At 42.7% G+C, this 15,180-nt stretch overlaps 1 protein-coding gene across 1 annotated transcript in view; it reads left to right on the top strand.

The window, feature by feature from the left end:
• The first annotated feature begins 336 nt into the window (after positions 1 to 336).
• LOC135531041 (trinucleotide repeat-containing gene 6C protein-like) overlaps positions 337 to 15,180 on the top strand; it is an 82,010-nt gene continuing 67,166 nt past the window's right edge. Inside the window, 3 exon segments of the mRNA XM_064959180.1 lie at positions 337 to 648; positions 11,124 to 11,226; positions 13,950 to 13,971. Of these exon segments, the coding sequence (XP_064815252.1) occupies positions 11,164 to 11,226; positions 13,950 to 13,971 (85 nt within the window). The 5' untranslated portion in view covers positions 337 to 648; positions 11,124 to 11,163.

Genomic DNA, 15,180 nt, shown 5'->3' with positions numbered 1-15,180 from the left:
GCACTAACATGTTTGTAAGTGCTGGTGTATGATCAACATAAGATGTGTTGAAATTGTGCCCTCTGTTGGTGGAAAGTACATAACCAGAGAAGCATAAACATTGCACTTGCTCGCATAACACATGAGGAACTAAACATTCTAAATCTTCAAAAGCTACAGAACTGTGAGCTTAAACACTGTATAGCTATTGCATTGCATTGCTTTCTTAGTAAGCAAGTCAGAAAGGGAGAGGAAGGAAGGCATGGAAACAAGGAGGTAGAGAGAGGTTGGCCACTGTAGTTGTCATGGAAACGGCGAGGCGGAGCATGTGGAGCCTCTTTGAGTGGGACCAGTTTGTTATTGGAGGTCACGTGGCCAGTCGCTAGGGACAGATGCACGTCCTGTACCTCGGATTGAAGCGTCGCGAGCTGCTGCTATCGCTAGTTTGAACAAAATGGCTGCAGAGGCACCACTAACGAAAGCCCGCTGAACGGTAGGAATTATCATCGACGATGTTTTAATGGATATCTTGGAAATACCCCCTCTCCAAATATTGGATTTTGCAAGAATTTGCTCTCTTGGATTCTTCTATTTGCGAACATTTCACAGTCGCGTGCTGTAAAACATTTTTTTTTTGCACTTTAAAAATGTCAGCTCATCAAAGACAAGGTAGGTTACTGAAAATGCATATGGTGTTCGTTTTTATATTTAGCTGGAAAAGTACACAAGTTGCACCGATATACTTTATCTTGCTTGACATTAGCTAGCTTGTTTGCTTAAATATCGCACTCTGCTGCCATTTCTTCCTTTCTCTGACACTTGCTCTATTTCACGTTGTTTCCTGAGATAATCAACATTTGCTTTGGTTGTTTGCAATTAAATTCGAGACTAGAGAACACGTTTTGAACCTAAAACTTTGCCAAATGGTTAGGACTACAGAGAGCTAACGGTAGCTGTATTGCTTTGCTACTGTAGCTTCTTGCTGCGACCGAAATATTGGTCTGTAATAATGGTATCAAGGACAGAACATCGATTATTGTCATGCAAATTACACCTCAAATCGATTTCAAATTCACTAAAGCCCATAGTGGGAAATGAGGTAAGACGTATTGTAATTTCTAATCTTTTAACATGATTTATTTAGAGAAATATTTATAGAGGGGCGGGGATTCGCATCCAAGCAAAGCGCCCCTGATATGCGGCTGCAGCTTCCGATTGATAAACAGCATCAATTTATCAAAACAGTGCCTAATGCCTTCGTGTTTGAGTATTGCAACATTGTTGGGAATTTTCTAAATTTGACTACCAAGGTCTTGGTTATTACAATGAAGTGATTTAATAAAAACATCTTTAAAATGTATTCATAAAAGGAAACAAAACTGATCTGAAATGCAAACATAATGCACACTGGGAGGAAAATTATCAGTATAGCTAGAAAGAAGCAACTTTGACCGTGACATTTGTATTAACCAATGACATTTAATAATGGGCTTCAACAACATCCCACATGCGCATGCCGACTGGCATATGTGTTTGAAATGCTAAACACATAGATCTATTCTAGAGTAAGCAGGTAGGCATTCGGTACTGCTGTGGTGATAAAACAGACAATGTAGTCAAATACAGATACAAAATGAGCTGGTTGGGGTCACAAGCAGGACTACTATCCAATGGGTTAGGGTTATGGGGGTGGTTAAACAAATTAGCCAAGGAATTGCGGGCTCTATCTGAGGTTATACACATTTGAGATTAGAGTGGTTTGGAAGTCCATCTTGGATCCTTTCCAATTCTCATGGCACTTCCGGTTAATTGCTTTGGCCCTGGTCTTGTCTAGAAGCAATACAGTATTTGTCCAAATGGACTTTTCGTTGCAGGTTAGGAGAATTGGGTTAGGGCAACAACTTTTGGCGTCAAATTTGACAAGCTGCATCCCATCTAGACATAACCTTTGGCCCTTGTGTGGTCGGAATACAGCCAATCAAATCTCTCTAGTCTAACCAAACAGACATGGCTGAAGCTGGGTCCACACTTACAAGCTTGGTTCTCTGCTTAAGCCTTCCATGTTTCTGTTGGTTGCTGATTTTTAAAAGGTAGCGACGAGCAAGCGATTTCCTCCTCTTGCTTTCTCTGGCATGAATACACATTTATTGTTGATGACAACTGCCTCCTGCTCTGGGCATGCAGTCATAATGGCTGGGCTGCCCTGGCATGAGTCTCCCAGAGAGGAAGGGGCTTGCCAGGCTGAAAGATGTGCCATGTTGCCAGAGTTGGATTGCGCTCCAGAGGAAGGTTGCTTTATTGTTCACAGGGCTTTGTTTATTTGAATAGAGACATGAAAGCACATGGTTATTTGTGAACATGGAGAGACCCATCAGATGTTGCAGCAGTTTATGCCAGTCAACACCCGTCCCTAGATGTGTTTATAGGAAGATGGCCCCTACCATTATTTTAACGAGAGGGACTCCATGGCACAATGAGCTGTTCTTCTACAGTTCGAATCCTTTGAACTGTCAATATGTCATAATCTCTTTTTAATTTAAACACATTTTCTCTTCCTGTATCCCCTTATCCCTGTGACATCTGTCATTACACTGTCTTCACAGTCAGTTGACATCGACCACCCCACACACACTCTTAATGCTCTGATTACTATACAGATCAGGTCTTAGGCCTGCACTCAGTTCCTCTCCTCAGCTCAGCATACACACAGTGGCCTGATGGTTAGGTTTCTGTGGCAGCTCTGGTAGTTTGGCTTACATAGTAGTTGTTTGCCTATGAAATGACTAACCTTGCTCTTTGTGAAATGCTCTGATGTCAAACTGTTTCTTAGAGAAAGGTTTACATGTTTTGACTTTGCATGCCACACTATTGGCTAACCAGGACAGGATCTCTGAGGTAATGGTTTTGATTGGCTCTATTTCTTACAATTTAGCATTGTTGATAGTCCCAAATGATTCCCTGATCTGCCCCCCCAGATTTGCCAGGCAAGGCCGAGAAGAAGAACACACACATATCAACAACTCAAGAACTGTCAGAAGAATCCATCTTCTTATTAATCAGCTCTGAATAAGTACAAAGCGATCGAAGCACAGATCAGCATAACTAAAGCATATCACTCTCCTAGTCCCAACTCAGCAGTTTGGTCCTCGGGCGTTCTCTAAGCAGCCAGAAAGGCAAATTCATTCTTGATAATTGAGTGCCATACAAGTGGATGTACTAGGCTGAATATGAAGTATAGTGTATGCCTAAGTGAGGAAAATCCTTGATCCACAGCCTCTTCACATGAATCACTTAATCTGATTCTGAATACCGCCAACACCCAGCAGGTTCTGTCGCTAACTAGTCATTAGCTCAACTCTATTAAACATCTTTTTGTTGATGATTTAAAGAGTGGACCTTTTCATTCTTTGTTGTGGGTTTCATATGTTAGTGTAACTAAGCAGTCAACAGCCAGTCTGTTTGATTTGTCAGATAGCCTTGCAATAGATTGTCGTTTGCGTTCAGCTCACACACTGTGCAAATTGTGCAGACTTGCAAGGGAAATATCAGTTTGGGAAGGAACCACACTTGAAGATTTTCTCCCCACTACCCACTATTAGAATCTCTCTGTTCTAGATTAAACATCGATCTCAGTGGGAGATCCTGGTGATTTTATAACTGCAAATTCAAAGAGATGTGCAAGCTGGCAATGGAAATATCACAGTCTGAAAACCCCACTTTGAGATATTCTCCAAGATATCCTCGTGAATTCATGAACGGATATGGACGTCCATCCTCCTAACTAGTCTACCAGACCTGAAACGGAATGGACGCCATATCTGTTGATAAGATGTAGACTAGACCTCTGAAGCACAATCCTTCTGTTTCCTTATAAACAACTCCCTTTATAATGTCATCGTTGTCTTTTGCCCTATTATGGGCAGCAGTCATTCAATGGCACCATGTTGGTAAACGTTAGGCCAGGTTTAACGAGCCATGAAGCTGGGGCTTTTCTCTCTGCTAACGCATGTTCACTCCCAGAGGGGCTGAGCTCTGGGGCAGAACACTTGTCATTCTCCAAGTAGACCTAAATGAGGCAAAGGGGAGATTATTGAAAGGCCCTTGAAGTGAACAGTAGGGTTTGTCCCCCTGAGGTCTGACTGAAGGCTTGGCTTTCTGGTTTCGTAGACTTCTGAAGAGAGGCCCACTTGACGTGACCAATTTGTGAGTCATCCACTGATTCCACTCTCTAACGGCCTCTCAAGCCCAGTGTCAGTACTTCAATAGACTTTATATCCTTTAGCCTTGTATGTAAAAATATTTAGTATAATATATATATTTTTAAATTACACTAAGAAATGCAGACTAGGCTACTTGGCCAAAGTGGCCATTGAACATGTTAATGGCAGTTAGCTCATCAGTTGGACCTTCAGCAAGTCTAGCAAGTTGTTTTTATTGAATTTACACAAAGTTCTGGAGTTCTTCACCTGCTTCAGTAAAAATTGTTCCTGACTGCCCAGCCCTGCACAAAGAAGCATTTATTACGTTGATTGGTCTTAATTTAGTCTTCTTTCTACGCGAGTTTCCCTTCACATACAGCCCTTTCACTCTTCAGACCTGCTGGATAATGGATTTTTATGAAGATGAATGTGGAAACAGAGCAAGTGCCACGTGATTGGAGTCTAATGCGTTATTTTGTTGGGGACGTTCTGTGATCTATTGGAGCAGTAAGTTGTTTGACCGGGCTCGTGAAACGGCTGCTCTGGTTACTGACGGAGAGGATGAAAGTCATCGGGAACTTCAACTGCTGGAGCCGATCCGTAGCTTTTATTTCTGGGGGCCTGCTAAGAGTGCCAGGAAGAGTGTAGCATCTGAAACATCTCCTGGCCAGAGCATTAGCATGACTTCATAGACAATAGCTTCTAGTTCTTTGAAGCGGGAGATCCTCTTCGCTATGTTAGAGGAATATCATCAACTATTGCCCAGTTGTTGTTTTTTCTCTTTCCTTATACAGTACCACTCAAACGTTTGGACACACCTACTCCATGCTGTCATCAAGGCAAAGAGTGGCTACTTTGAAGAATCTCAAATATAAAATATATTTCAATTGGTTTAACACTTTTTTGGTTACATGTGTTATTTCATAGTTTTTATGTCTTAACTATTATTCTACAATGTAGAAAATAGTCAAATTTAAAGAAAACCCCTTTAATGAGTAGGTGTTTCCAGACTTTTGATTGGTAGTGAGTGTGTGTGTGTGTGTGTGGATAATTCTCTCTCACACACATACGCGTTTGTTTCATGAGCAAAAATTAAAGATCCTGGAAATGTTCCATACGCACAACGTGTATTTCTCCAATTTTGTGTACAAAAATGTTTACATCCTTATTAGTGAGCATTTCTCCTTTTGCCATGATAATCCATCCACTTGACGTGTGGCATGTCAAGAAACTGATTAAACAGCATGATCCTTACATAGGTGCACCTTGTGCTGGCTACAACAAGGGCCCTCTAAAAAGTGCAATTTTGACACACAACAATGCCACAGATGTCTCAAGTTTTAGGGAGTGTGCAATTGGAATGCTGACTGCAGGAATGTCCACAAGAGTTGTTGCCTCAAGTCTTTTTAGAGAATTTGTCAGTAGGTCCAACCGGCCTCACAACCGCAGACCACGTGGAACCGCCCAGGACCTCCACACCTGGCTTCTTCACCTGTGGGATCGTCTGAGAACAGCCACATTTAGTCATTTTAAGTCCCACCCTTCAGCTACCATCAACCCCTGCCATCTATCTCTGAACACCATCCAGTTATGATTTCTATTTGCCATATATTTTTCAGATGTGATGTTTCACAAATGTTCTAAACCTTTCTTTTCTCATAGTTTCTACAGATTGTAAATTTAAAGAAACATTTTTGTTCAGATTATTATTATGTTATTGGTGAATTGACTATGACTTTTCAAATCACCCAGCAGTGCTATTTGCAGAGTTTGCTCCTGGTAAATTCTATAGCCATTCCTGAACCTGCAACCAAAAACAAGCTACATATTTGACAGTACCAAAACAAGTACTCAAATGATTCTTTCTTCGCAGCAAAGTCTGCAGTGCTGGGATGGTTGTATCACCCATTAATATAACATTTAATTGGTAATTGACATTTAATTTGCAAGAATTTTGTATAATTTAAATTGAAAAACAAAGTTTTGCGTATCAGTTCATAAACCATGTGCCATGGAATTGGTACATGGAGAATCTCCTCTCAACTATCTTGCAATCTGTATGGCACAGTGGTCACTTTGTTGTTGTCCTGAAATGAAACTGCTATACTTTTTATCACCATTTAAAAAAACAAAACAAATGTTGGTATTTAATGCAGGGCCGACAGACAGGTTCCTTACCTTCTCCCCTTCCAAGTGCTTTTTCCATTTATGTGGTAATGCTGCAATTAGTTGGTTTTAATTTTAGATTGAGAAGACATTTGTGTTACCTGCATGTGTGACAAGTCAACCAGTCCTATAATTTGTAATTTTATAATTTATTTTCAAATTATTATTTTTTTGATCAATTAGTATATTTGAGTTTTAACCATAGTATTTGTTGGAATATTTGTTCTGCCTTTTCTGGTGGATTAAACTGAAATTGCAACCAGCTTTCTATTGCTTGTTTTAAATATAGCGATATTTTGGAGATTTCATTTTCAAATAACAGGAAGAGAGCGGTTGTAATTGGGGAAAAAGGCCATTCTTGAACATGGGGTGAGCCATTCTTACTAAGCTGCTAGAGAACCAGTTTGAATTTAAGTGTTGTTGTTGTATGATTGAAGCCTTTCGTGAGATGATTTATTATTGAATCGTTTATGCTCTCCAAATTAATATTCATTATAATTTTGTCTGGCTTACCAAATAAAATATAATGAACCCATTTGTATAAGAGATTCTCCAAAATTGAAATATTCCAGGCTTTTATGTATACATTCCAGTCATACTTTATCAAAAGCCTTTTTCAAATTCCGCTGTGAATACCAGCCTGGTTTCCCAGATTACTTTAATTTAACTGTCCTTTTTTGGCAGATGGATGGAGAATTTTAAGCAGTGTTTTGGGATAGCCGAAGGGCTCCAATGTGGCACATCAGATCTCGTTTTCCAGAGCGTTTTGGGAAGTGTGGTCTGTCTTCCTAATGTACGATCGTGCCAAACAGAGGGGCTGCAGTCTGATTCCGCCATTGCGGCTGCTGCGGTTGCTAGCGAGCAAGCAACCCTTCTCCCAGGTGCTCAGCAGCCTCACTCTTATTTGTCTTGCAGTGCTGTCATTCCTGGCTCTGTGCCCAGTGACTATCGTCTCTCGCAAGCCCCCTTCCCCCCACCAAGCGCACACCCACCACCTCCCCCCTTCCTTGTATGTGTTCTCACATACACCCACCACCTCCCCCCTTCCTTGTGTGTGTTCTCACATACACCAGAGTGTCTGGATATCAAAAGCAACCTGCACACCCACCACCTTCCCCCTTCCTTGTATGTGTTCTCACACCCACCACTTTCCCCCTTCCTTGTATGTGTTCTCACATCCACCACTTTCCCCCTTCCTTGTATGTGTTCTCACATCACACCCACACTTTCCCCCTTCCTTGTATGTGTTCTCACACCCACCACTTTCCCCCTTCCTTGTATGTGTTCTCACATCCACCACTTTCCCCCTTCCTTGTATGTGTTCTCACACCACCACTTTCCCCCTTCCTTGTATGTGTTCTCACATCCACCACTTTCCCCCTTCCTTGTATGTGTTCTCACACCCACCACTTTCCCCCTTCCTTGTATGTGTTCTCACATCCACCACTTTCCCCCTTCCTTGTATGTGTTCTCACATACACCAGAGTGACTGGATATCAAAAGCAACCTGCACACCCACCTTCCCACCCCATCATACCATTACCCTCTTTATTGTACGGTCCTTCCTCTACCCTCTCTCTGATTGCCTTTTGTCTGCCTTTGTTCCCAGAAGCAGTCTGGTTTAATAGACATCACCTCTCTAATCCTCTTGTTGTGTTTTAGTGGTTCAATCCTCCAGCACCATTGTTGTAAGGGGTTTACCTCAAGAAGCAGTATCAAGCTCAAGGCTGTACGTTTAGCTTATCAATCACTGTCTTCCTGCTCCAAACTGACTGGCATTGCCTCTGTCCATGTCAGTCATTCAACCATCTGACTGTCAAAACAACTCATTTTTTCAATGTCTCTCTCATTTAGGTACCTTATTTTGCCATTTCTTGGGGATCCACCTCCCTAGACCATGCACGCTTTCTCACACGCACACACTAGGGCTGCACAATTAATCGGATTCACATTGAAATTGCAATATGGATTAGATCCACGTCACGTGATATTTTGAAAGGCATCTCAGCCCAGTGTAACAGACGTTTCTATAGTTATTTTCCTCTTGCAGTGGCTTCCCCCACACCACGCGCTACTCTGTCACGCAAGCAGCACCGTTCCTCCTCCTCGCTGTTAATTACTATATGTTTGCATGCTGTTCTGTTGGGTCAAATGCAGTCAACCGATTGTTCCAAACAAGAACGATGCTGCTTTCAACTTCCCTTCTTAAATAAGTCATTCTATGATTCCGGCAGTTCATCCAAGTGATTTGATCTTTGTTCCACGTCAAATTGCAATCGTAATATTTGGTTTAAAAAAAATGAAAGTCCTTGTTTCACAGTCCTTTTACCAGAGTTGTCTTACACAAGGACCAACTGATCCTGAACAGAAATGATTCTGGACAGTTTCCAGTATGTGTAGCCGAGGTCTATGTTTTCTGGCTCAGCCTGTGCCTAGACAGACAGCAGTTTAGATCAGCTGGGCCTTCACTCCATTCCTCTGATACTGTGTGACACTCGCACGGTGCATCAATGTTGAATGGAGACCGTGGCTATATTTAGCCAGCAGCTGTAGCTAGGCTTAATAGCTGGGCTGTGGGCCCCACAAAAATAAATATTTATGGATCTAATGGGTTAGCCGTGGTATGGAAGCACATCGGAGTTCTGAGGCAAATTTCCATCCACATAATCTCAGGTCTTCAACCCTAAAAACAGCCAGACAGTAGGAGTTGCCTATTAATAACTCTGTTCTTTCCTGCTGCTGCTCTTTGGAACCAAATAGGCCAACATGGAGAACGCTGCAGCGGCTTATGGCTAGTCAACAGTTTTCCATTTAACACATGGAGCTACATGGAGCACTCAGCTCTGTTCCAAGCTAGTCTGTGGCCCATGCTGTGAGGTAACTCCCGGTGAAGTGTTAAGAGGACCAAAGCCAAGATTAGCCCCCGAGATTGGCTGATTAGCCCGTCGGCTGGCCAATCAGTGCATGGCTACGTGGATATGTTAGATACGGCGTTTTTTGTGTGCGATTTTTTTTCTTTGAGACATCCGCCAGCCTACACACGTTACTATGATCAGGTCAGTTGTTTTAGCTTAGTTGCTAATTGCCTGCGTGAGCAACTGCACCTCCTTATGTTGTATTGAAGTCTGTGGTAGACTTGCCTTATTGTGCTTCAGCCTGCTTCTTTGCCTTCTGTTTATATTGTATCCTAATGGAAGAAGAGGAGCAGACTGTTTTGGTTATGGTAGTTGTGTTTTTATAGGCTAGGCATTTTTCTCAAACCTCCCTCAGACATGTTGAATTCCAACAAAAACACACCTGATTTGGGCTCCCGAGTGGGGCGGTGGTCTAAGGCACTGCATCTCCGTGCTAGACGCGTCACTACATCTCAGTGCTAGACGCGTCACTACATCTCAGTGCTAGACGCGTCACTACATCTCAGTGCTAGACGTGTCACTACAGATCCTGGTTCGATTCCAGGCTGTATCACAACCGTCCGTGATTGGGAGTCCCGTAGGGCTGCGCACAATTGTCCCAGCGTCATCCGGGTTTGGCCGGGGTAGGCCGTCATTGTAAATAAGAATTTGTTCTTAACTGACTTGCCTAATTTAAATAAATAAAAATAACTAATCAAATTTGGTCTTTCTAGAGACTGTGTCAACCCTGATGCCCCGAAGACTGGTGACTAATGCAGTGCACTGTGCAGCGGTCTAAAAACCTAACTGACTCTGGATCAGTGCTTAAGGGCCAACATCCACCACCTCTCCACCTGGCTGCACACTCATCAGGCCTCGGGAGCTCTTGTTGCCAGGCGATGGCACGGCATTGCAGCACATGCTTGGCTTACATTTTTAGATGCAATTTCTCATCTCCGGTTCAAGGAAACCGGATTCCAATTTATGTATTTTTCCATGCAGTTATTATTCTCCCATCTCTGTCCTTAAATGCTGGAGCTTTTTAAGTGAAAAGAGAAAAGGCCTAGGCTTGTTAAGGCTAAATATAGGATTGGGACGCATCCCAAATGGCACCCTATTCCCTAATATAGTGCTCTGGTCAAAAGTAGTGGACAATGTAGGGAATAGGGTGCCATTTGGTACGCTTAATATACCCAATTCTCCTCTGGAACAGCTGGCTGCTCGTGAAAGGATGTGGAAATGTCAGGTCGTTTTTGTGTGTTTTTTTTTAATGGCTTTGGAGCATGTGTGTGGAGTGGAGGCTTGGCAGGCCTTTGTCTCTGAGAGCTGGGTCCCGACCAGGTAAGATGCAGTACTCTGAGGGATCTGGGGAGTGGCAGTTTGTACTGAGTGTGGCTGTGCCTCACTTTACCTGGGCCATTCAATACTGGTCATAGAGATGTCAGGCAGACGGTCAAAAGCAGTGCACTGTATTGTGAATAACAGGGTGAGATGCAGCCTTACTCAGCCTACTGAGTCTGGGTTGTCTTGGAGGTGGCAGGAGGTACTGGCTGGATGTCTGGGGATTGAAGAATGGGGCCTCATATCAAGGGTTTCAGTAACACTAAGAGGACCACAGCTCTGGCCTCCACCAGCACCACAATGCCTCCTAATAATTTCCAGACCACACAAGTCATCCACACAAGTCAACCCAAGCCAATACAACCCAATCCACACACACACGCAGGTCAATTTGTTCATGGTGTTTCTATTGTCTGTACATTCCCTCAGTAAAGAGTGTGGAATGGATTTCATGGGAGGATTCCAGGTGTTCACGTGCAGACAGTCCTCACCTCGCCAGCAACCACGTTGTAAAACATGTCTGTCTTTTGATCCTCTGTTCCAGCCGAGAGAAGAAGCAGGGAACACGAGACCAGAACCATTTGATGGAAGAAAAGAAAAAGAGAAAGCAAGAAGAAAAGAAAAAGAAGGAAGCTGCTCAGAAAAAGGTGTGACGTCATCTGGTTCTTGTTGTTTGGACACACTTCTATCATACTACCTCATACAGCACCAACCCCTGTTTTTATCATACTACCTCATACAGCACCAACCCTGTTTTTATCATACTACCTCATACAGCACCAACCCCTGTTTTTATCATACTACCTCATACAGCACCAACCCCTGTTTTTATCATACTACCTCATACAGCGCCAACCCCTGTTTTTATCATACTACCTCATACAGCGCCAACCCCTGTTTTTATCATACTACCTCATACAGCGCCAACCCCTGTTTTTATCATACTACCTCATACAGCGCCAACCCCTGTTTTTGTCATACACAGCTGTTTTTATCATACTACCTCATACTACCTCATACAGCACCAACCCCTGCGCCAACCCCTGTTTTTATCATACTACCTCATACAGCGCCAACCCCTGTTTTTGTCATACAGCGCCAACCCCTGTTTTTGTCATACAGTGCCAACAGCGCCGATTTTAATTAGGGCCGATTTCAAGTTTTCATAACAATCGGCAATCAGCGTTTTTTTGACACCCATTCTGGCCGATTACATTACATTGCACTCCAGGAGGACACTGCGTGGCAGGCTGACTACCTGTTACCTTGGCTCCTTGCTGCACTCACGTAAGGTGCTACCTAGCATTAAATGTATCTTATAAAAAACAATCAATCTAAACATAATCACTAGTTAACTACACATGGTTGATGATATTACTAGTTTAACTAGCTTGTCCTGCGTTGCATATAATCGGTGTGGTGCCTGTTAATATATCATTGAGTCATAGCCTACTTCGCCAAACGGGTGTTTTAACAAGCGCATTCGCGAAAAAAGCACTGTCGTTGCACCAATGTGTACCGAACCATAAACATCAATGCCTTTCTTAATCAATACAAGTATATATTTTTAAACCTGCATATATAGTTAATATTGCCTGCTAACATTAATTTCTTTGAACTATGGAAATTGTCACTTCTCTTGCGTTCTGTTCTGTGCAACAGAGTCAGGGTATATGCAGAAGTTTGGGCCGTCTGGCTCATTGCGAACTGTGTGAAGACCATTTCTTGCTAACAAAGACCGTGATTAATTTGCCAGAATTGTACATATAATTATAACATTGAAGGTTGTGCAATGTAACAGCAATATTCAGACTTAGGGTTGCCACTCGTTCTATAAAATACGGAACCGTTCCTGAAAGAATAAATATTTTGTTTTTCAAAATGATAGTTTCCGGATTTGACCATATTAATGACCTAAGGCTCGTATTTCTGTGTGGTATTATATTATAATTAAGTCTCTGATTTGATAGAGCAGTCTGTCTGAGCGGTGGTAGGCAGCAGCAGGCTCGTATGCATTCATTCAAACAACACTTTCCTGCATTTGCCAGCAGATATTTGACTTAAAGCCTATCAACTCCAGAGATTAGGCTGGAAATACTAAAGTACCTATTTGAACATCCACTAGTCAATGAAAGGAAATACAAATGATATAGAGACAAATAGTCCTATAATGACTACAACAAAAAACTTCTTACCTGGGAATATTGAAGACTCATGTTAAAAGGAACCACCAGCTTTCATATGTTCTGAGCAAGGAACTTAAATGTTTTTACATGGCACATATTGCACTTTTACTTCTCCAACACTTTGTTTTTACATTATTTAAACCAAATTGAACATGTTTCATTATTTATTTGAGACTAAATTTATTTTGATGCATTATAATAAGTGTTCTTTCAGTATTGTTGTAATTGTCATTATTATAAATATATATAAATAAAAATCGTCCAATTTAATCGGTATCGACCTTTTTTGGTCCTCCAATAATCGGTATCGGCATGAAAAATCATAATCGGTCGACCTCTAGCACCAACCTGCGTTTTTATGGTACTACCTCATACAAACACCAACCCCTGTTTTTAATGGTGTAGCTTTACACAAAGCAAGATGATGATATCAGCCTGTACCCTGTGCCCTGCTCTCTTCCTCTCCTCTTTCACCCTCCCTCCCTCTCTCTCTCTGCTCTGAACCGTGGCAGTAAGTGATCCCTTTCCACTCCGTTGGCTAAACAGGCTAACGTGTCATGCTGCTTCTCTTTATCACATGCAGCCTCCTGCGAGGCTGAGGAAAGCAGAGCTGAAGGGGGAGCGGGCCAGCGTGTGTGTTCCTGCATACGCCACTGTACCTGTGTGTGTGTGTGTGTGTGTGTGTGTGTGTGTTCCTGCATACGCCACTGTACCTGTGTGTGTGTGTTGTCTGCCTCTTATTTCACTTTCTGGCTAACTAATCCACATGACCCACCAGGCAAAAGCCCCTAAGCTCAGCCGGTGGAGGGATGAACATAAAACGTGTAGCATTATAATAGGCTAATAAGAACATTTCCCTGAACATTCTGTTCCAATGGAATGGGCTGGCTTTCAGTCAGAGCAAGGCTGAAGTGCAGTCAGCCAACCCAGTAGCATGCTAACGCTAGCAGGCTAACTCCGAGAGAGGAGACCTATTGATTGTCTGTGTTGCTTTAAATATTGACATAAAACACATACTTCAGTTAGGACTCCTTTCTTTATTATGTGTATTTGACAGGGACAATAGGCCTACACATCAACATTTCAATAAATGTAGCAGTTTTATCCAGCCAGCTCATTTTCATTTTTTACGTGAACTCTTTAAAAAAATCTGTTGCTAATATGTTCTTCCTCTTTCTTTCCAGGTCACTGAACTGAAAACCAAAGGTGCGTTGTTCTCATCTTTTCCAACATTCTGCAACCACTCCTACCTCTTATTACCTTAGACTGACTGACTGATTGAAAAGAGAGGGGGATGGAGGGAGAATGACAGTCGGAGCAACAGAAAGTGAGAGTATGCACAGTGTGCACTTAGCTGGCAGGGTTTTGAAGTGAATTGAACCCAGAGCACTGTAGATGGAACACATCCTCTCACTTCCCTCTGTGCCAAAGCTCTTAATGAGCGAGAGAGAAGGACTGGCGAGAGGGAGAGGACCTGTTATGTGGTGTGACTGGCCAGATGGGGCCGGGAGGGGCTTATGTTTTGAGGGAAAGCCTCTAGGAAAGCTCATTAGGGCATCCGTTAATGGTCCTGTAACGGCCTTCTAGCACTTAACAGGAGGTTGGGGAAGTGGGGGGTTTAAAGGTCAACATGAGGAAGGGACATCTTAATGTAATAACCCTACAGGGTATAGTAGGCTGCAAGACTGCATCTACTGGAGCCTGTCTGTGCTGCTGAGCTGCAATAATGAGCAGTAATCTGGGTTAGTTTTCTTGGTTAGCATGTTTCCATCCAGTTAGCAGTAATCTGGGTTAGTTTTCTTGGTTAGCATGTTTCCACCAAGACATGTATGGCTGAAAAGTCCTCTGAAAGCTGGCTGTGACACATTAGAATGTGGTGTTGACTGTTGAGGAGAGCAGGGTTAGTGTGAAAGTGCAGGGTAGAGGTAACAACAGGCAAGGAGAGACCACCAGTGTAATACTGCACTTTTCTACTGTGGTTGGAATGGGGAGGCCCAACCTTGGTCTGGTGGAGGGAGGAGGAGAATATATATGGGGGTGGATGGAGGAATAGAGAGAGTGGGGTGAAAAAGGCAGAAGGAAATTCACCTGGCTTGTCACAAACATATTCCCGAGAAGGAAATGACAAAAGTGAAAGAAAGGGTCTGAAGGAAAGAGACCGCAGGAACAAAGTACATGAAAGAAACTGAGAGAGTATTGTGTGAAAGTGAGCGAGAACACACTAGTTTCCTGTCTACAGTTTACACATACAGTAAGCAGTGCGCATCGAGATCAACATAAAAGGCACGTGTACCCACATGGCTGAGGCATACAGTACATTCATATAAATAAGTTCCCTCTGCCTCACCGACCTCCACTGGGACTGTGTATGTAGTACAGGCACTCATACAAACAATTATATCAATGCATAGGTCA

Source organism: Oncorhynchus masou, unplaced genomic scaffold (assembly GCF_036934945.1).
Source record: "Oncorhynchus masou masou isolate Uvic2021 unplaced genomic scaffold, UVic_Omas_1.1 unplaced_scaffold_1499, whole genome shotgun sequence".
In the NCBI taxonomy this organism is placed as follows: domain Eukaryota; kingdom Metazoa; phylum Chordata; class Actinopteri; order Salmoniformes; family Salmonidae; genus Oncorhynchus; species Oncorhynchus masou.
This window is presented reverse-complemented; position numbering and strand designations above follow the sequence as displayed.